Source organism: Cajanus cajan, chromosome 11, assembly GCF_000230855.2.
Source record: "Cajanus cajan strain Asha chromosome 11, NIPB_CcT2T_4, whole genome shotgun sequence".
Lineage (NCBI taxonomy): Eukaryota > Viridiplantae > Streptophyta > Magnoliopsida > Fabales > Fabaceae > Cajanus > Cajanus cajan.
The window spans coordinates 19,592,437-19,614,894 of NC_138527.1; the positions used below are offsets into that span (position 1 = coordinate 19,592,437).

Consider the following 22,458-nt stretch of genomic DNA (forward strand, 5'->3'; position numbering starts at 1 on the left):
TAAATGATCCTTAAACTATTGAAATTTATCAGTAGTCCCTACAATATTATAAATTATGTTACATAATCCTTCAAGTATAAAAAAATTGAAATTCATGTCTCGATGTTAGTAAAATATATCTACTTAAAAACTAAATTAATGAATATTCAATACTATTGAAGGTTTGTTCTTTAAAAGTAAACTTGTCTAGTTTTGGATTTTTTCAGTTTTTTTTTATTTTTATTTTCTTAACTAAAATTAAGAGAGAAAAATAATCTATACATCGTCGGTGTAATTTTTTTTTTTTTTATAGCGTTATCTAATTCCATATCACCATATATAATAATATTATTGACTTTTACAAAAGAAAAAAAAAACTTAAAAGTCATACATGCCACCATGCAAATTATTTTACAACGATGACATATAGCCATTAAATTTGATAAAATTAATATTAGTTAGGATTTTGCCTCTACTAAAATTAATTTGAGAATCTACCATTCGTGACATAACTGAGTATAAGCAAAAGCTTACGAGCATAATCAAATTTGTAGAACTTGGTTAATTTATCTATGAAATTAATCAAGCTTATGCCAAATTCTTTAACATCTCTTTCAGTTCTCATGGATATAAAATGAGATACTTTAATGAAAAAGCTTCAAACAATTAAAATTTAGACAACACACTACAAAATGCCTTGATAAGATATCGCAATTTGTCAGCAGTTACATCTATGAGCACAGTCAAGATTTTGCTCTTAAAGCATTTGAAATAATTTGAATAGTGGAAGGTGTAGTCCGGCAACAGCCTCCTATGATTTTAGCCCCCAAATCACGCCACCTTCTTGCATTAAATCCAAAATCATCGTCGTGAAAACACTTTGATGGCTGTCATTTAAAAAAAATTAAATAAAAAAAATTAAATAAAAAAACACTTGAATAACATGTGAAATATGACAAAAAATGAATTCGGATACAAGTTAGAAGTGTTTCTGAGAGATTTTTTAATAAAAAAACCCTCAAAAGTTTTTTTAAACTTGTATTCAAATAGACATGTGAGAGAGAGGGAGAAAGAGAAGGAGATAACTCTAACTTACTAGCCATTTCTTGGCTTTGCCATCCCACACTTCCCCACTATTGGGATAAACAATGATGGCCTTATTCGTCAACTGAAAGGATAAGATTAATTTTTTTAATTCTCTGATAATGCACACTGAAATTCTTTGTCAAATATTCAAACCAAAGTCATGTGATTTAGCAGTTACCTGCTTAAATTTGCAGATGAGGCTTTCTATGAAATAAGGAGGTGCACAGTTTATACCAACTACTTCTACTTTGTTACTCTTGTTTATCGATTCAAGGCAGTCTTTAAAACTTTCTCCTGAGGGAGCATTTTCACCATCTACTGTGGTAAAACATATCCAAGATGGGATTTTGACACTCTCTTCTTCGAGCAATTCGACACAAGCCTGTAATAGGATAATTTGACTATGAATACTAGAAACATTCATCTTGATAGTAAAAGAATTATGAAGTACCGATACTTCAATTTGTTTCATATATTTGTATCCGATACAATACTTTCGAATACTTCACTGATACGTATTGGTGAAGTATGCCTTTAAAAATATTATAAAAATTTTATTCAATCCTGGATACTCCACCGATAGTTATTGATGATACATATCGATAAAGTATCTAAATTTTTAAAAATTATGAAATATCCATTATAACTAAATAAGACATACAAATATGTTTAATATAGAAACACAGAAAAATTGATCCTTGAACTATAAATGAAAATTTTAAGAAAAATTGAGATTGATAATATTATTTCTATTTGTAAATAATAAAAAACTAATTTATTATGAAATGATTTATAATTTATTTGTTTTTGATAATAAAAAGTATGTTTTTAATTTAGATTTGCAAAATAGCAATTATATATTTATACATTTAATGTTTATGACTTTTAATCAAAATTACAATTACACACATATAATAAACCCTAAACCCTAAATATTCATGAAATATATAATAAGTGTCTTACATGTATTCTATCTTATATATTTTAAAATAATCATATCGTCATACCAAATACATGTCGTATCCAATACATGTATCATAGTAAAAGAATTAAAAACAGTGCATTAGCGATCATAGAAATGATTTATAACTTAAAACATTTAGCCTACAGTTAATATGAAGTTATTATGAAACAGCTCAGAAGAAAAGATAAATAGAATACAAACACAAATATTAATGATGGAAATAAAATTAAAAAACAAATCATAATAATGAAAATATCTTACACAAATAGAGCTACATGAACATCATGACTTCTTTTTCAGGCGAGATTAATGACTGCTAAATCATCAAAAAGTCATGAAACAAGTATTTTTTGTAGAACTATACATGTTTCATCTCAACATTATATATAATACCCATACATAATAATTGTGAGTCAATGAATGTTTGGGTTGAAAATTTGAGGAATTGGTGCAAGCAGTGAAACAATTCAGAGAAGACAGGCAGGATATTTTCTAGGAATTACACAGTAATTCATACAAGAGAAGATAAACCTTAAATATGCTTCTTCTTTCTGTATTCTACCATGGAAACAACTTCAAATAATTAGAACAAAAAGTTATGAATGGTTTGACTTTAGGTTTATGTTTTATTAGATAGAATTTTAGTATTAATCATTATTAGCCTGCATACCATACGTATCCTGTTTGTTTATTTTATATCACAAACCCCTGAAATCACCTAAAAGTACAAAATAGTATAAAGGAGAGATTATTATTGATGAAAGAAAAGACAATGAGCCGGAGCTGTTACAAATGTAAAACCCAGAGCCTGTGCAGGGTCAGGGATTGTATGCATAATTTTTTAATTTATCTAGGTCATTGCTAATTTCAGGTTGCTACACGTACACTGACACTCTTGCAGGTTTAACAAATCAGGCATTTCTCATATTTAAAATTTAAAGTGTTTAATGGTAAGTTTCCTCAGAACTATTACTGAAGTGAAGTCTTTGCTAAAGCTGGATCATTATTTTACATACAGATTCCAACATCTATATCACCTGTTTAGATAGAAAAAATGTTCAAACTGTAATATATAAAACAGCTTTAAACAAAGAGATACTTCAGTGTTCAAGAATTTAGATAAGAATAAAAAAATAAATAAAAGTCAGTAATATTTTTCAGTTTTGATTTTGATTCTTTCCCTAATATCAAGGAATTTATTTAATTTACAAATTATGGTTTCAAATGTTATGTCAGTTGTTCCATTAATTGATCATGATGGAGCACACACAACTACCATTACAAAAATGCCAAATGAAAGAGACTACGCTATGTGAAAAAGAATACATATTATAAAATAAATAAAGAGTTGGTATGTTTATTGAATTTAGAGAACAAATATGGTAGGGCTGTCAAAGAGATGAACATATTGATTTTAAAATACAAAATGTAATTATAGAAACGTGAGAGAAGTGGATGAACAACAAAGTAGAAGAATTGTAATTTTGTGCTGTAAATAGATTGCAGTAATTTTAATTTAAGAAATTACATCAAGGTATACTTCTATGAAACATGCTTATTGGAAAAAGAAAAAAGAAAACAAAAAATTAAAAAGACCTGAGCTTCAAGTTTGTTTGGAATGGTCTCAAAAGCAAGCAAATCTGGACCAGCTTCAATGAGAACTTGCAATCTGCGGCGATGAAAATCCTTCAACTCCTTTAAATTAACATCTGGTCCATAGCAACCACTACAGGAAGAAATCAATATGAATGAATTCCACAAACATACCGAAAACATACAGTAGTTTCTCTGCAGGACACATAAGAACCAAACTATTAAATTTTAAAGAGTGTTGAAGCACCTGTATTCTGAGCCATCAGCAAGGTAAGCTCCATAGCTTCCAATGGAGGCTGCAACCAAAGCTCTTCTATATCTATTCCCAGAATTTCTTTTGACTGAATTCCAGAAATTATCACGGGCTTCAACTGCCAATTTGACACTCCTCTCTAGTAATGATTCCCCTTCTTCAATGGATAGCCCCTTGGACGAAAATCCAGGTAGTGTAGCCTATAATAATTATAGAATCTTAGGATATATTATATAAGAAAACAATAAATTTGCAAACTTTCATGACAACAAAATGTATCAACACCCAAAGGTGCTGATCTTTTCTACTCCAACACTAAGATTTCACCCTTGGTATATAGAACTAAAATAACAAGCAGTGAATGTTGAAAATTACAAGCAAATGTTTCATGTTATGTTAATTGACAGCATATAAGATAAATTTCCTGTTCATTCCAAATTGTATGAGACTTCATATTCATTTATAAACCTCAGAGACCCATTTATTTATCCACAAATTTCCCAATACTTGTAACTTCTCTATTTGCATGATAGCAGTATATATTTCTGATATGCTATGTTAATGACACAGAACATACATATTTTTATCATTTCCATTGCATTTATTCTATGCACACTCCTAGCACTTGATTAAATAACAAGAATATAAGCAATCCAACCATATACTTACATGTGAATGTTCATCAAACTTGAATTGCAACTTCAAACATAAAATACATACATCACAACACAAGGCACAAAGCCTTCGAAATAAACCTTTGCATTACATCACCATCATAAAGGATCCAAAAAAAAAAACACAGATTTTCCATGTGCTTGTTTAAAGTCATAAACTTTACTCAAATTCTCTTACGAATTGATAAATTTGATAAATAATTCGAACTAAGTAGTAAACTTTACCTGGTACGATGAAGTAACCAATATATCCGCACCAGCCTCCAAGTATTCTACGTGAACCTAAAACAAATCAATCAAATAAAGAAACCCAATAAAAATTCATCACAAACGTGCAAAATAAAACACGAGATTATTATGAATGTGAAACATAATGAAAACAGAAAATGAGACAAAAATAAAAAACCTGCTTGATTAGCTGTGGGTCCTTGATCAAATAGATGGCACTCCAAAGAGCATCGTTGATAAATGCTCCGTGCTTTTCCAGCTGCGTGGCGAATCCTCCATCGGTAACAGCGCAGCCTCCCGCATTCTCAATCAGATCATGCAACATTTGCCCCTTCTCGCTCTTCATGTTGCACAATAATACTCACCTTTCTCTTCTACAACAACGACGTTTCGCGTTTTGCGAGGTCGTGACGACAACGAAAAAGAACAGAACACGTTGAAACGTGAGACGCAACACAGGCCTCTTAATGACAGAGCGGGAATTGTTGGGATGTGTAGTAGGTGTGAATATGGACGAAATAGCACTTAGGTTCGTTCTGTTTCAAAGGTCATTTAAGTTGATGTTTTATTTGGATTAGTGGTGTATTACGAGAATTTTTTATATATATTTTTTTAGACAAAATTATTTTTTATTTAGATTCAATTTAGTCTCACTTTAATTAATTTAATCAATTTAGTCCTCACATCTTTAAAATATATCTTAATGTTTGATTTGTTTGTTTCCTCCGTTTAAATACTTAATGGATGTGGCATGTATCATGTCACATGTCATGTTGGCATGACATGTGTCATGTTGGCATGACACGTATCACTAGGGGTGTTCAAATTACTAAATTGAACTAAACTAGAAGAAAACTAAATTAAACTATAATAAATAGTTCACCAAACTAAATTGAACTAAAATAAATATTGACTAAACTAAATTAAACTATTATCTAATTTAGTGCACTATAGTTCTAGGAATTTAAACTAAACTATAATATCAACTAAATTAAATTATTATTAACTATAAACTAAATTGAACTACATTAAAAAAGTAAATTTAAAATCAACATTTATTTTTTAAATTTACATGACTTCTTAAATTTACACTGTTTTATTATAAAATGTCTTATCTTAAGTCAAGGTCGAGTTTGAACCTTGGTACGAAATCTTAAAGTCGAGGTCGAGTTTGAACCTTGGTACGAAATCTTAAAGCCGAGGTCAAGTTCGAACCTTGGTACGAAATCTCTTATCCCACGCCGAGGTCGAGTTCGAACCTTGGTACGAAATCTTAAGCTAAGGTCGAGTTCGAACCTCAGTGCGAATTATTCTATCTTAAGCCAAGGTCGAGTGCGAACTGATGTATAGAAAAACCGCAAGTGTACGGTTGTCGTCAAGTAATAAATATCGAATCACAGGGACTACGTGTTTGACCTAGAATTACTAGTATTTTAATTTGAATTTTAAAACAGATAGAATGTTTGTTTTGAGATGATAAGATCAGATTCGCTGGTAAAAGAGATAGTAATGCAATTAATGAATAAGATAAAACTTTAAGATAAGATAAGGAGATTTCCGGGAATCTAGGGTTCACACAAAGAGTTCCAACAATATTGAATTATTATTTTCATTAATTAATTCTATTCCATCTTGAAGGTAGTCTTAACCTAATTTAATCATTGCACCTTCTCAGGCTACGAGGACGTGTTTAATTAAAATTAATCCCTACTCTCGTGGTAATTACGTTCAATTAAACCCATTAAGATCTTTGTTAATCTATTGCTCCTCGAAAGCTTAAATCAACTCTTGTGATTTAACACTCAAGTCTGTTCCTTTAGGTTCCGATAATTAGGTTCTCCTCTCAGTTCATCCCTAATTATCTATGATTATGAAAATTAAGATTAATTGTTTATCATAATTATAATCAAGTTCTCCTCTCAGTTCATCCTTAATTAATGTTATTACGAAAACAATAATGTTAAAGTTCATATATAAAATATAAAAGAACAAATCAAGAATTGGAATAAAATTAAGAAACTGAATAATGCATTAATAAAGAGGTTCTCAGAGGCTAAGCCCTGATCCCAGAAAAAGGGAAACTACTCACAGGAGTTCATAGTAGTTCTCCAAGAAAAGAAGAATAAAAGAAAAGCAAACCTTAGAGTCGATGGCACAGGCGCCCAACCTTCTCCAAGTGTCAAAAACTAAATAAAACTGTCTCCGAAAACCAAAAGTCCTGTTCTAGGCTAACCTCATCTAATTTATAACCTAAAAGGGTAAAAAGGTAAAACTACCAAGATAAAAATTACAAAAATAAAAATAAAACATAAAACTCAAAAAGCTGGGACGCGAAGTGAATCACGGCCGTGACTGAGAATCACGACCGTGATCTTCTCTGGAGCACATTCATTCACCAAATCGACGCGAAGTGAATCACGGCCGTGACTGAGAATCACGACCGTGATCTTCTCTGGAGCACATCTATGAAGGGTCAGTGGCGTTCACGGGTGTGATTGGGAGTCACGGCTGTGATTTTATCTGGTGAATCACGGGCGTGATTTAGAATCACGGCCGTGATTTTCCCTGTAGCTCAGCATTTCCTCTTTAATTCTTAAATCTTGATCCTGCTCAGAGAAAACACAACACATACCAAGAAAAGCATAAAATAGGAAAATGATATAAAAATTTATTAAAAACATGAAAGATATGCATGATTATGCTATGAATTCTTGTGAATTAAAGTGCTAAAATACGAGTAAAATACACAACATCAAATAACCCCAAACTTGAACTTTTGTTTGTCCTCAAACAATAATTAGCACTTTGAAAAAAAAGAATCATCAAGAATTAACTGAGCATTTAAAATCTTCACTCTTAGTCTCACAAGGTCCAATTAGAATCTTAATCTTTCATTACTAGCGCCAACTCTTAGTTTCTAAGAGTTTCATGATGTCAAATCTTGTAAAGCTCATTAGTCAAACGAAGATAATTTAACAGAAATAATTTTTCAATGCTTGTGACACAAATAGGGGTAATATTTTTATTTTTGTTTTTGTCTCACCTAAAACATTTCCCCAGTAGCCAATCAGTGTAGAGAGGATGATAATTTCAAGAACACATAGCCTCAAAGGGGGTCTAGCTATTTTACTAAACAATTCCCCAGTAGCTAATTAGTTCCCTTAGTTTTCTAAGGTTAAGAATATTCTCCCTCTAACCTATGACCTCAAAGGGGTGCTAGGTGATTTTTTTTTTTTTTTTTTTATTTATTACCCCCCAAAAGCTTTTAAGCACGAATTAAAAAGAATTTATCTTCAAGAGACTATTTTTATAATTCTCGATCATTTCAAGTCTCAATACTAAGAACCAAGTGCTAGCCACAAAACCAGCTAATTTTTCAACCTTTTGTTCTGAGACTTCAAGATTCAATTCATCACATTCAGTGTTTTCAAAGACGAACAATTTCATTAAAAATATTTACTTTTCAAACACAAATTCAAGCTGGGATTAACTGAATATGTATATATGCATGATTTTTTTTTTTTTTTTATTTTTTATTTTTTTACTTTGCATGAATGAATGAAATGCGTACATCCTCCTAACCCCAAACTTAAAGATTTGCTTGTCCCGAAGCAAAGAGCTAATGAATGCATGATAGATTATTTTGACAAAATTATAAAATGCATGAATATGCAACCAACCTACAACAGAAAGGAATGCTTGTCCCTAAGCATCAGAGTAAAATAAGGAATAAGAAAGATCTCACTGTGGTGGAAAATCATCTGGATACCGTTGAATGTGCCATTGATACATTTGATCAACCATGTAATTATAATGCTGCTGGCGTTCATCCATTTGTTTCAGCCGGTTATCCATTGATTGAATAGCTGCCAGGATAGCAGCATTGTCCACCTCAGGTCCAGGATGTAGAGGGGGTTGTTCAGGAGCTGCTTCCTCATCTGCAGGAGCCGCTTCCTCAGCTGCTGGAGGTAGGTCCTCTAATGGCTCCAGTGGAAACTGCCGTGTAGCCCGGTTCTTCACGGTGTATGTTGGATTTGGTAACTGGTGGTGCACTCTCGACTGGGTTACTACAAAGTAGTATTTATCATCTTCATCTTTCGCAATGCAGTTCATAGAAGAGCAGGTAGCAAAATTAATAGTACGGCTTCCAGGGAGTGGTTCTAACTGGTCCAGCCAAGCGTGATAGCCAAGGTGTTTGGCTATAGTGGTAATGAGGCCGCCATTCACAATCGCACCGTGGCTGGTATTGGAAATACTCTGGAACTGTCGTGCCAAATGACTGCCAGAATCAATAGGCTCCTCTCTGTTTTCCATCATACCCCATAAAAGTAAAAGGTCGCTCAAACGAACCTTTCCTTCAGAATCACCTCGGGCCAAAACAGTAGAGGCAATAAAGCGGTGCATAATACGGATGGCGGGATGGCGGAAAGCAGAGGAATTACATTTTCCAGCGACCCAATTACTTGTACCTGTCAAACTATACCAAAAAGAACCAGGGTTGAAAGAACTTGGGGTTCTCGTGCTCCCTCCAGTGGGAAATCCAAAAATATTATTGAACTGAGCCAGGGGTTAATTCGTGTTCTTGGTTAAACATACGGAAAGAAATCAAACCTTCAGAACAATTTGGCCCAGATAATATTTCCGTGTGGAGAGAGCTCAAGAACTCAAGAACTAGTCGAGGATAAACAACATCATTATGCATGGTAGCAAAGGTTGTCCACCCAATGTTAGTTAACATGAAATTGATATCAGCACGTAAACCCAACTTACGAATAAATGGGAAGTCGAGATACCTGGTAGGATGGATAGTGCGGAAGCGTAATACCTCGTTCCGCTCACGCTGTTCATCGTTCCGATAGAACCTCGGAGGAAGGTGCGGAATTTCACTTGCTTCTTCCTCGTAACTGTGGGTATCGGAAGCGGTGGAGGACGAACCAACGGTACGGGTGCGCTTGGGAGCCATGGATGAACGGAAGGAGTGAATGTGGGAGGAAGAGGGAAGAAGAGGAAGAAGAAGTGAGAAGCTAGGGTTTGGGAGAGAAGAAAAGAGAGAATGGGCAGAGTTCGTAAGTTTGAGAGAAGTGAGAATGTAAAAGGAGGGGGGAAAATATATAAGGGAAAAAGGGAATTTCAAAAAATCACGGGTTGTATCTGTTGAGCGTCAGCAGGGAATCACGGGCGTGATTGGAAATCACGGCCGTGATTCTCTCTGGAGTTTTCCAAAAAATTTTCCAGAGAAGATCACGCCCGTGATTTAGAGTCACGGTCGTGATTCTCTCTGGAGTTTTCCAAAAAATTTTCCAGAGAAGGTCACGCCCGTGATTTAGAATCACGGTCGTGATTCTCTCTGGAACTCTGAAATTTTATTTTATTATTATTATTATTTTTTTTTTATTTTTATTTTTTTTTATTTTTATTTTTTATTTTTTAAGAAACTTGAGTAGGTTCCTGAAGAACCATAGAGTATAATTTTTCTAAGTGTTCCCCATGGAAATATAACTTCAATCTCTGTGCATTGACCTTGAATATGTCGCCTTTATCGTTTCTGATTTCTACAGCTCCATAGGGATATACTTTTTGAACTGTAAAAGGCCCTGACCATCTTGACTTCAATTTTCCAGGAAACAATCTGAGTCTGGAATTAAATAATAGCACCGAGTCCCCTTGCTTGAATTCTCTTCTATGTATATGCTTGTCATGCCACCTCTTTGTTCTTTCTTTGTAAATCTTAGCATTTTCATATGAGTCTAATCTGATTTCATCAAGCTCATTGAGTTCCAATCTCCTTTTTTCTCCAGCATCCTTTAGGTCATAGTTGAAGTATTTTATTGCCCACAAAGCCTTGTGTTCTAGCTCTACAGGAAGATGGCAAGATTTGCCATAAATCAGCCTAAATGGAGACATGCCAATAGGTGTTTTGTAAGCAGTCCGGTAGGCCCAAAGAGCTTCATCTAATCTTAAAGACCAGTCCTTTCTTGTTGTAGATACAGTCTTCTCAAGAATCTTTTTGATTTCTCTGTTGGATATTTCTACCTGTCCACTTGTTTGAGGGTGATAAGGTGTACCAACCTTGTGAGTGACTCCATACTTTTTTAAGAGAGATTCAAACTTTCTTTCAATAAAATGTGAGCCTCCATCACTGATCACAGCTCTTGGGACCCCAAATCTTGGAAATATAATTCTTTTGAAGAGTTTAATGACAGTATTTGAATCACTCGTTTGAGCGGGAATCGCTTCTACCCACTTGGACACATAATCAACTGCAACTAATATGAACTTGTAACCTTTAGAACTTGGGAATGGTCCCATGTAATCTACTCCCCATACATCAAAAATTTCCACTTCTAAAATCCCATTTAATGGCATTTCATGTTTCCTGGATATATTCCCTGATCTTTGGCATTGGTCACAAGAATTTACCATCTTCCAAGTATCCTTAAATAAGTTTGGCCAGTAAAAACCAGATTGTAGAATTTTAGCTGCAGTTTTTGACGTACTAGCATGCCCTCCATATGCGGAAGAATGACATGAGTGAATGATGTGAGGAGCTGCTTCTTCTGAGATACACCTTCTGTAGATACCATCTCTACACCTCTTATATAGGTAAGGTTCATCCCAAATAAAGCTGTTAAGGTCACTAAAGAATTTCTTCTTTTGTTGATAATTAAAGTCTTCAGGAAGGACTCCACATGCTAAGTAATTCGCATAATCTGCATACCAGGGACTGTTTTTCACAACAACTGCTAAAAGCTTTTCGTCTGGGAAGCTGTCATTAATAGGGAGTTCCTCCTTTGTTGCTTGGTCTTGTGGAAGTCGAGAGAGATGATCAGCTACTACATTTTCTACTCCCTTTCTGTCCACAATCTCTAAATCAAATTCTTGTAAAAGGAGAATCCATCTGAGGAGCCTAGGTTTAGCATCCTTTTTATTAAAAAGATACTTTAGGGCAGAGTGATCTGTGTAAACAATAACCTTAGACCCGACAAGGTAAGATCTGAACTTTTCAAAAGCATAGACGACTGCTAACAATTCTTTTTCTGTTGTTGCATAATTGGCTTGGGCTTCATCAAGAGTCTTGCTGGCATAGTATATAGCATGAACCTTCTTGTCCTTTCTTTGTCCCAATACAGCTCCTATAGCATAGTCACTTGCATCACACATGATTTCAAAAGGAAGGCTCCAGTCAGGAGTTTGCAGAATAGGAGCTGTAGTGAGAGCTTCTTTCAACCTGTAGAATGCATTCTTACAAGAAACATCAAAGTTAAAAGGTACCTCTTTCACAAGTAGATTAGATAATGGTTTAGAGATTTTTGAAAAATCTTTAATAAACCTTCGGTAGAAACCGGCATGCCCTAAGAAACTTCTAACACCTTTAACATCAATTGGAAGAGGCAATTTATCAATTACTTCTATTTTTGCTCTATCTACCTCAATTCCTCTCCCAGATATTAGGTGTCCTAAGACAATTCCTTCTTGTACCATAAAATGACATTTTTCCCAATTTAAGACTAAATTCACTTCAGAGCAACGCTGCAATACTTTAGTTAGATTTAATAGACAGTCATCAAAGGAAATACCATAAACTGAAAAGTCATCCATGAAAACTTCCATCTCTTTTTCTAATAAATCACTAAAGATTGCAGTCATACATCTTTGAAAGGTAGCAGGTGCATTACATAGGCCAAAAGGCATTCTCCTATAAGCAAGAGTACCATAGGGACATGTAAAAGTAGTTTTCTCTTGGTCTAATGGATGAATAGGGATTTGATGAAAACCGGAGTATCCGTCCAAATAACAAAAGTATGAATGCATTGCTAACCTTTCAAGCATTTGATCAATAAAAGGTAAGGGAAAGTGATCCTTTCTAGTGGCATTATTTAATTTTCTATAATCAACACACATACGCCACCCAGTCACAGTTCTTGTGGGAATTAATTCATTATTATCATTTTTAACTACTGTCATCCCACCTTTCTTAGGAACCACATGAACTGGACTTACCCAAGGACTATCAGATATAGCATAAATTACCTTAGCATCCAATAATTTCAAAATTTCTTTCTTTACCTCTTCTTTCATCTTGGGATTTAGTCTTCTTTGAGCTTCAACAGAAGGTTTGGATCCTTCCTCCAAGAAGATGCGATGCATACAAAATGAAGAACTGATTCCCTTTATATCAGCCATAGTATATCCAATAACTTTTCTAAATTTTCTCAACTCATTGAGAAGTTTTTCAGTTTCTTTTTCATTTAAAGCTGAATTTACTATGACTGGATAAGTGGAATTAGCCCCCAAAAACTCATACCTTAAAGATGAAGGAAGTGGTTTAAGTTCTAACTTTGGAGAGTTTTCTTCTTGCCAATCTGTTGAAGACTCAAGAAGACTTTCTACTAGAGGATCTTTTTCTTTACACGGGGGACTTGAATCGATCAAGCAAGCATAATTAGGTTGAATCCCCTCAAGATCTATGTGCTTTCCTCCAACTAGAAAATTCTCCAAGGGATCCCTCAAAATAGATCTCATGACTTCTTCCTCCATGTCTTTAGGCAATATATCAACCCTGCAGCAAATATTTTCAAGAGAAGGTTGTCTAACAGATTTAGCAATATTAAATTCCATTGTTTCATCATTAATGGATAAGGACAATTTTCCATGTTTGACATCTACTATCACGCCTGCTGTAGCCAAAAATGGTCTACCTAATATGATTGGTATTTGTTTGTCCTCTTCCATTTCTAAAACAACAAAATCTCCCGGAATTAAAAATTTACCTATCTTAACTGGAACATCTTCTAAAATTCCTATGGGATATTTTATAGATCTATCTGCTAACTGGATTGACATTGCTGTAGGCTTTAATTCTCCCATATCTAATTTCTTGCAAATTGATAAAGGCATTAAACTGATACTTGCCCCAAGGTCACATAAGGCTTTTTCAAACCTTAGATTTCCAATGAGACAAGGTATAGAGAAACTACCAGGATCCTTAAGTTTTTTGGGCAAATTATGATGGATCAATGTAACAGTCTCTCTATCATCCAATTTCCTTCGGTTAGCTAAAAGATCCTTAAGAAATTTAGCATATGTAGGCATCTGTTGTAGAGCTTCTACAAATGGAATGTTTACATACACTTGTTTGATCATATTTAAAAATTTTTCAAATTGTCTATCAAGTTTAGTCCTTGCTAACCTTTGAGGAAAAGGAATTGGAGGGTGATAAACAGTTTGAGGCTTTGATGAAGATACTTTTTCTTTTTCTAATCTCTCTTTTTCAGGTTTTTCAACCATAGGAGAAGCGTCTTCATCAATCTCAATATTATCATTTTGATTAGACACAGGTCCGTCTAATTTCTTCCCACTCCTTAAAGTAACAGCATTAACATTTTCAGCTGGGTTTGCAACTGTTTTACCTGGGAACTTACCTGGAGAATTGTTTGAACTAGGCATCAACTGTGCAATTTGATTTTCCAGCATCTTGTTGTGGAGAGTAATATTCTCAACCTTGACAACAAGGTTTTGAATAGAATTTGCCATTGAATCATTGGTCTGTTTTTGATTAGTGACAAAATTCTCCATAAGGTTTTCTAATCTTGAAACACTTTGTTGAATTGAGGGTGTCTGTACTGGATTTCCTTCCCCATTAATGAAGTGATTGGACGGACGGAAATTAGGTTGCTGATTGCTAGTTCCTTGAACTGGGTTATTCTTCCAAGAAAAGTTAGGATGATTCTTCCAACCAGGGTTGTATGTGTTGGAATATGGATTACTCTTCTCTCTTCGAGGAGTGTCATAGAAATTATGAGAAGCTGCCACTTGTTCAGTAGTATCTTCTTTTTCTCCAGTAAAAATTGAGGTACAATCTACTGCAGTGTGCCCTTGTTCCCTACAAAGGTCACATACTTGATTTGTAGCCACTGAATTAACCTTAGCTTTTTCCATCTTGTCTAATCTTTGATTAAGAGTATCAAATTTTGCTAAGAGTAACTCAATATTGTTCACTTCATATCGCCCCGGAGTTCCTTTCCTTGCTGTGACTTCTCTTTCACTGTATTGGCTGTGATTTGAGGCTACATTTTCCAAAATAATCATGCAGTCATTAATAGGTTTCCCCATGAAAGATCCTCCAGCTGCTGAGTCTAATATCATGGTGCTTTGTTGGTCCAATCCTTCAAAGAAAAATTGGATGGTAAGCCAACGGTTGAAGCCATGTTGTGGGCATGCTTGAAGATATCCTTTGAACCGCTCCCATGCTTCATAAATAGTCTCTCCAGTGCCTTGTTGGAAATTAGTGATTTTCTTCCTCAATTCTTTAGTTTTAGAAGGAGGAAAGAATTTCTCTAGAAAAGCTCTTTCACATAATTCCCAAGTTGCTATCTTTTCTCTAGGCACTGTTCTTAGCCACACCTTTGCCTTATCTCTCAAGGTGAGTGAGAATAAGCGGAGTCGCATTCCATCAGAAACTTCATCATCAAATTGCTGGGTCTCACAGATTTCCAAGAACCCCTCTAAGTGGTCATTAGGATCTTCTGATGGTAGTCCTCCAAAGGTGTTCTGTTTGAGCATATTCACCAGAGAAGCTGGTACAGTAGCTCCAGTTTGCATCTCCCCTCCAGGTATCCCACGAGCTACGGGTGCAGAGTAATCCCGAAGCGGTAAATTATCTCGTTGTGCAGCCATGTCAAATTCTCTAAAAAGGTTTCTTTTCCTTCTCAGGAGAGTTCTTTCAATCTCAGGATCAAGTGGTGTTGGTTTCCCAAGACGTAGAGATCTCTTTTGCATTAACCCTAAGGCACTGCAAAAAAAAAAGAAAGTGACCCGTGAAATCTGAATTGGAGAATTAAACACTAAAAAAAAAATTATTTATTTATTTAATTTTTTTTTTTTTTTAAAATTCGAATTAAAATAATTGTAATTTAAATCAAGAGACGTAGTCCCCGGCAACGGCGCCAAAAACTTGATGTATAGAAAAACCGCAAGTGTACGGTTGTCGTCAAGTAATAAATATCGAATCACAGGGACTACGTGTTTGACCTAGAATTACTAGTATTTTAATTTGAATTTTAAAACAGATAGAATGTTTGTTTTGAGATGATAAGATCAGATTCGCTGGTAAAAGAGATAGTAATGCAATTAATGAATAAGATAAAACTTTAAGATAAGATAAGGAGATTTCCGGGAATCTAGGGTTCGCACAAAGAGTTCCAACAATATTGAATTATTATTTTCATTAATTAATTCTATTCCATCTTGAAGGTAGTCTTAACCTAATTTAATCCTTGCACCTTCTCAGGCTACGAGGACGTGTTTAATTAAAATTAATCCCTACTCTCGTGGTAATTACGTTCAATTAAACCCATTAAGATCTTTGTTAATCTATTGCTCCTCGAAAGCTTAAATCAACTCTCGTGATTTAACACTCAAGTCTGTTCCTTTAGGTTCCGATAATTAGGTTCTCCTCTCAGTTCATCCCTAATTATCTATGATTATGAAAATTAAGATTAATTGTTTATCATAATTATAATCAAGTTCTCCTCTCAGTTCATCCTTAATTAATGTTATTACGAAAACAATAATGTTAAAGTTCATATATAAAATATAAAAGAACAAATCAAGAATTGGAATAAAATTAAGAAACTGAATAATGCATTAATAAAGAGGTTCTCAGAGGCTAAGCCCTGATCCCAGAAAAAGGGAAACTACTCACAGGAGTTCATAGTAGTTCTCCAAGAAAAGAAGAATAAAAGAAAAGCAAACCTTAGAGTCGATGGCACAGGCGCCCAACCTTCTCCAAGTGTCAAAAACTAAATAAAACTGTCTCCGAAAACCAAAAGTCCTGTTCTAGGCTAACCTCATCTAATTTATAACCTAAAAGGGTAAAAAGGTAAAACTACCAAGATAAAAATTACAAAAATAAAAATAAAACATAAAACTCAAAAAGCTGGGACGCGAAGTGAATCACGGCCGTGACTGAGAATCACGACCGTGATCTTCTCTGGAGCACATTCATTCACCAAATCGACGCGAAGTGAATCACGGCCGTGACTGAGAATCACGACCGTGATCTTTTGTGGAGCACATCTATGAAGGGTCAGTGGCGTTCACGGGTGTGATTGGGAGTCACGGCCGTGATTTTATCTGGTGAATCACGGGCGTGATTTAGAATCACGGCCGTGATTTTCCCTGTAGCTCAGCATTTCCTCTTTAATTCTTAAATCTTGATCCTGCTCAGAGAAAACACAACACATACCAAGAAAAGCATAAAATAGGAAAATGATATAAAAATTTATTAAAAACATGAAAGATATGCATGATTATGCTATGAATTCTTGTGAATTAAAGTGCTAAAATACGAGTAAAATACACAACATCACGAACCTTGGTACAAATTATTGTACGTTAAAGTCGAGATCGAGTTCGAACCTCAGTACGAATTATTTTATCTTAAGCCAAGGTCGAGTTCAAACCTCAGTACAAATTATTTTATCCTAAGCCAAGACAACAAGTTTATGAGTTCAAAACATGAATCCAAAAGGAAAGAAAAATGAACGCAATAAACTAAGTTATTACAGAAACCAGCGGCCTAGATAGAGGCATTCTCGCTCGAGCTGTCAAGGAGGTTGTCTTCCTTCACCAGCCGCCCTGCTCGCACCTCTTTCTCCACATGCATGGGTGAGAGGTCGACCCCAGGAGCCAGCAACCTCGCTTGACAAGTTGCCTTGACAAAGCCCCTCTTATGTTCCAGCAGGATAGCTCGCTCGGTCTCAACAAGCTTCCTCTCCAACTCCGCCTTAGCGCGGCCAGTTTGTCAAGATCCGCCCTTAGAGCGACGACCTCCTCTTCCTTGCCACTAAGAAACACCTCGTCACAGAGACGCCTCTCAGCGGCTTCCCCCAGCTCAGCCTTCAGCGCCGAGACCTCGTCTTCAAGAGAGCGCACTCGATTATGAGAGAAGGTGGAAAGCTCCTGAAGCTCGCCAACTTGAGCGGCGTAGACTTCATTAGCCCTCAAGGTGATCTCCAAAGATTTCTGAACCCTTGCAAGATCCCTCCTCGTCGCTTGAAGCTCGGCCTCATTCTGCCTCTTTGCCTCGCCGAGAGCGGCTCCTAAGGCCTTATTCTCCTCCTCCAAAGGCTGGACCCGGCCTTTCGCTTTCTCGAGGTCCCCCTGTAGCTTCGACCACTTCTGCTTCCAGTGGTCCACAATGGCAAGCGATCGCTGCATGAAGACCTCCGTAGAGTCGAGGCTCTCCACCGGCCCGACCTTTTCAATCATTGCCTTATCGACCGAACGGAGCGAGCCCTTCGGGTAGAAGGTCTCAACAGTCACCTTCGAACTCCACAATGAGTCCGCATCTGATGATGCGCTCACGTGGTCCAGCCTTGTCAAAGGGCGCTCCTTGTCGAAGCGTTCGACGATAAACTTCCCTTTAGGAGCCCCAGTTGGAAGAGGAGGCGGCGGCGCAGTAGTTACAGGAGTCGACGAAGGAGCTTCGGAGCTCGACTCCCCTTCGCGAACCTCAGCAGGAGACGAAGCAGGCGCTGCCTGCGCAACAGCGGGGGCGTTCAGCCCTGGCGCTTCCGAGCTCGATTCCGCTCTGATGGAAGCACTTGGAGAAGATGAATGTTCTTCCAAGCTTTTCATGCAAGGACCAAAATACTCTTGAGGCATCCTTCAAAATAAGGCTTGAATCTCCATGAAGGAACCTTCAATGGAGGTTGAAGCAAGGAAGGTATTCGATTACTCCTTAGCTTGAGGTAGAAGCTCGAGGAACCAAGCAAAGGTTGAAGCACCTTTGGTAGAAACCTAAAGAAAGAATTCTCTACGGTTTTTAGGAGAGAATTTTGGGAGAGAAATCTAAAGATTAATTTATCAAATGTTCAAAAAGTGATTACAAGTGAAGAGAATACAAATTTATAGGGAGAGGTAGCTTGTAGTGTAAGCTAACCTTAACCATGGTTCACTAGGAACCATGGTAAGGTGTAGCTAACCATCCATGGTTTCTAAAACTTGTAGGAGAAGTTAACCTTGACCATGGTTCACTTAAGAACCATGGTAAGGTCAGCCAAACCTACTAAGGTTTAGAAGCTCGGAAGGCAAGCTTCAAAGCTTGTAGGAGAAGCTAGAAATTTCTGCCAAGAACAAAAGGAATTGGCTAGGCAGCCAAGGCTCAAAAATGCTCCATGATTTATTTCACAAATATTTGATTTGGTTTAGTTAGGTTCATCATATGATGATGAGACCTAGCTAAATCAAATCTATGAAAAATCAGGAGCAAAATGAGTCTAATATGCAAAATTTTGCCTAGGCCCAGTTCTGGCCCAATTACTAGTCACACCCTCAAGCATTGCTAAATGCCACTCCTTTTTCCCTACTGAAAAAATATAAAATGAATGTATCAACAAAGGAGGTTAAATGGAGTTAAACTCCCCAAGTAACCCACCCTAAAAACAATATACAATCACTAATAAAAGTAAGTAAAGTGCCTCACAAATACAAAGGCAAAAATAGGCCTATCCAAAGAAACTACTATATGTACAAACATATGAAAAGGTCTTTAAGATCATCCCATTCCTCTTGGTTCTTTTAGGATATCACCTCTTGGATTCCTTGGCCTTGGCCATAGTCTATCATCCCCTCCCTCTTGAAAAGGATTTGACCTTAAATCTCGAGGGTCTTCATGATTATTGGCCACACCTACAAATATATAATAAAATTCATTAGAGGTGATATTCTCAGCAAATAAATGTGAAAGGTATATCCTAGAAGGAATCCTTTCATGGAACCTAAAGAAATCTATGATACTAGACCTTCTAATATAATGAATAGGATCCTCTCCTAAACATAGACTAGGTATATTACTAAATCCTAAAAATGTTCTAAAACTAAAACTATAGCACACTAAAGACTTAATCGTAAAAACTAAAACATCTTTCCTAAAGTACCCTATGTGTTAACCTAGGCATTTCCTAGAAAATAAGGAAAATACTACTAAGAAATTTCCTAAACAATTTTGGATTATATTATTTGTTGGATAGTTATGAAAAGAATTTGCCAAAAGGAACCTTGAAGGTTTATATGTTATATCCAACAAATAATATATTCCATAAATTGGGTGCATTATTTGATGGAGGAAGCCCATGGGCCAAGGGCCCAACTACTAGGGCTATGGCAAGAAGGATGCATGAAGAGTGGGCCCAAGTCCAAGGGAAGCCCATCACTTTATTTTGTTGGGCTTTGTCTCAAGCCCAAGTAGATTAGGATTAGTGTAGGATTGGGCCTTAGTGCCTTGTATTTCTTTTGGGCCTTGTATTTCCGGCCATGTAGCTTAGGATTTGCATTTAGAGAACATGTGAATTTAGGGTTATTTTAGGTTACATGTGAAGTTGCATTAGCATGTAATTAGAAACACATTTGGTGTGCATTTCGGCCATGTGCAACACATACACATGGTGTGATCCGAAATGCAACTCAAATGGACTTCTAATTACATGCCAAATGAACTAGCACATGGGTGATCCGGGTTTTAGGCACCAAAATTTGAATTTTGAATTCAAATTTTGGGCGCCTAAGGTTAAGTGAACCTTACCATGGTTCCACTTAACCTTAAGCTAACCCAAGGTCACCTTAACCTAATTTTATCCTATAAATCACTATGGCCGAGACTTGCAAGGTTACTTTGGATTATATTGATGAGTTTTTCTCTCTTGAAATTCATCCCTTCGAAGTCACCTAGTTTCCTAACTCTACCCTCCTTGAGTGCTTCTCTTTGTAGAGCTAGGAATCCTAATCTTCTTCGGACTTAGCTTGTATGCAAGCTTAGGTCACATTGAGCCTTTATGGAGACTCCATCCTTGAAGCTTCTTCCAAGGATTTCCGTGAAGGCTTGAAGCATCCGTGTGCATTCCAAGTGGAAGCACATCAAGTGGTATCAAGAGCATCCGGTTTTCTTCAAGAGATAAGTCTTGATTCTTGTCTTTTGATGTTGTGATCAGTGGTTCATTGTTTTTCATTTTTGTTCATCTTGTTTTGAGTTCTTGTCACATGAGAGTTTCTTCATTCCTAGATCTAAGTTTAGCCTTAAAATTTGATGGATCTAGTTTCTTGTTTGCTTGAATGATTCATTAAGCTTTTGAGATAATATGCTTCCATGAATCATGCTCCATTCTTGTGCCTATTAGGAAATTTTCTGCCTATGAACGTTTTGCTTTATTTGAGTCTTATTTGAAATTTTAATTCGGTCATTGTATGCTTGAGTCTTATTTTTTGTTTTGAATCTATGTCTAGTAGGTTTGTGTAGTCCTTTATATGTTCATCATTCTTAGCTTTGCTTGTTGATCCGTTTGAATTTTTTTTTAAGTGAATCTTGAATCATTTTCTAGATTTGGCCGAGATCCATTTTCATTTGGTATAAGCTCATAATTTTTGTTTTGATTGAGTTCATGAACTACTATTAGATCATTAGTAGTTTTCTTAAAAAAAATTTGTAGGTTTCCAAAATTTGAAAATGTCTTAAAATTTTCTTCAATTCGTGAGTGTTTTGATTTTGATTGTTTAAAGGAGTGCTGGAAATTGTGTTTGTGTTTCAAATTTGAATTTGAATTTTGGAGCCTAAAACCGTGCATGTGCCATTCAAACTTGCAAGCATCAAAATCATGTCACATTTGCTTTGAATTTAAACATAATTTGCTTGTCATTTGGCATTTCATTTTTTTATTGAATCCGGTTTTAGTGTTCCTAAGTGTGACCGAGACCTACTTGTTACATAAATCTTGAAAGAAAAAGGCAACTCCTAAGATTTAAAAAAAATTATTAGAAGAAAGATCAAAAGAAATTCAAAACAAAATTGATTAAAAAAGCTAAACCTAATTTGAAAAGCAAAAGCCAATTAAGGAGTTTGGTTTATCAATTGTTTTCTTCTCGGTTTGTAATTGTTCTTGAATCATAAAATTTTCAGCTCACATATCTTTGAGTGTTTTGGTTTTGTGCATCCATCCTAGAACTAATCTTAGGTCAACTCCATCTTGTTCTAGTCAACTACTTGTTTGTGTCATCTAAAATTGTCATCTCCTACTTTATTCTTATGTTCCTCAATTCTTCAATTCTCTTTGCTGTTCTTATCCTTGATTAAACTCAAGTGTGGCCTAAGTTTGACCTAGCCTATCTTCCTAGAAGCTAGTTCTACTAGGGTCATCAAAAGAAGCCTAAGAAAAGGAGGAGGAAAGGACATAGGTGGCTCTCGGATTTGGCTACTTCAAAAACAAACACCATAAACACTCTTGGCTGGAAAATTGTGGTTGTTGGACTGGATCAGCCGTGAAGACTTGTGGAGATTTAAATTTGAATTTGTACTTGAAATTTTTTTTAAAAATAAATAAAAAAATATAAGTATTAGTGACGGATTTTAGAGACCAATTTTTCCTTACTAGTTTGAAATTTTTGTTGCAAATTTGGTCACTAATCCATCACTAATTCTTGGTGGCTGTTTTTCTAATTTATTTTAAGCCACTTGTTCTTTGCTGTTTAGCTTTGTATAAACCTTGTAATTGGCCATTTAAAGGAGTGTCTTGGGTGTGTCTTTGGTACACAACCATCTCTCCTTAGGTTTTCAATTTTCGTTAGTACTTGGTGGGAGTGGTCCTTGATTGATCTTTGGTATCTCTCAAGTTCTCACCCTAGGACAC

General features: G+C 35.7%; 1 protein-coding gene and 1 non-coding gene across 2 annotated transcripts; one reads left to right on the forward strand and one right to left on the reverse strand.

The window, feature by feature from the left end:
• Positions 1–603: 603 nt before the first annotated feature.
• HMT-1 (Homocysteine S-methyltransferase family protein) lies at positions 604–5,315 on the reverse strand. Its single transcript, XM_020350732.3, has 7 exons — positions 4,956–5,315; positions 4,775–4,831; positions 3,870–4,075; positions 3,626–3,755; positions 1,244–1,447; positions 1,076–1,147; positions 604–866 (listed from the first exon to the last, which is right to left on the reverse strand). The coding sequence occupies exons 1-7, from the start codon at positions 5,121–5,123 to the stop codon at positions 723–725; spliced, it is 981 nt and encodes a 326-aa protein (XP_020206321.2). The 5' UTR covers positions 5,124–5,315; the 3' UTR covers positions 604–722.
• Positions 5,316–14,978: 9,663 nt separating this feature from the next.
• LOC145953620 (small nucleolar RNA R71) lies at positions 14,979–15,085 on the forward strand. The gene has a single exon (XR_014430903.1). It is a non-coding gene; the product is annotated as a small nucleolar RNA R71 (small nucleolar RNA).
• The last annotated feature ends 7,373 nt before the right edge of the window (positions 15,086–22,458 follow it).

What these genes read in the sequence shown, in the direction of transcription:
- HMT-1 (XM_020350732.3), bottom strand. Translation starts at nt 5,123, where the DNA reads ATGAAGAGCGAGAAGGGGCAAATGTTGCATGATCTGATTGAGAATGCG. An exon ending in GCTGATGGCTCAGAATACAG is followed by an intron (nt 3,756 to 3,869) that starts GTGCTTCAACAC and finishes TTCTTCCTGTAG; the next exon opens with TGGTTGCTATGGACCAGATG. An exon ending in TCATCTGCAAATTTAAGCAG is followed by an intron (nt 1,148 to 1,243) that starts GTAACTGCTAAA and finishes TTATCCTTTCAG; the next exon opens with TTGACGAATAAGGCCATCAT.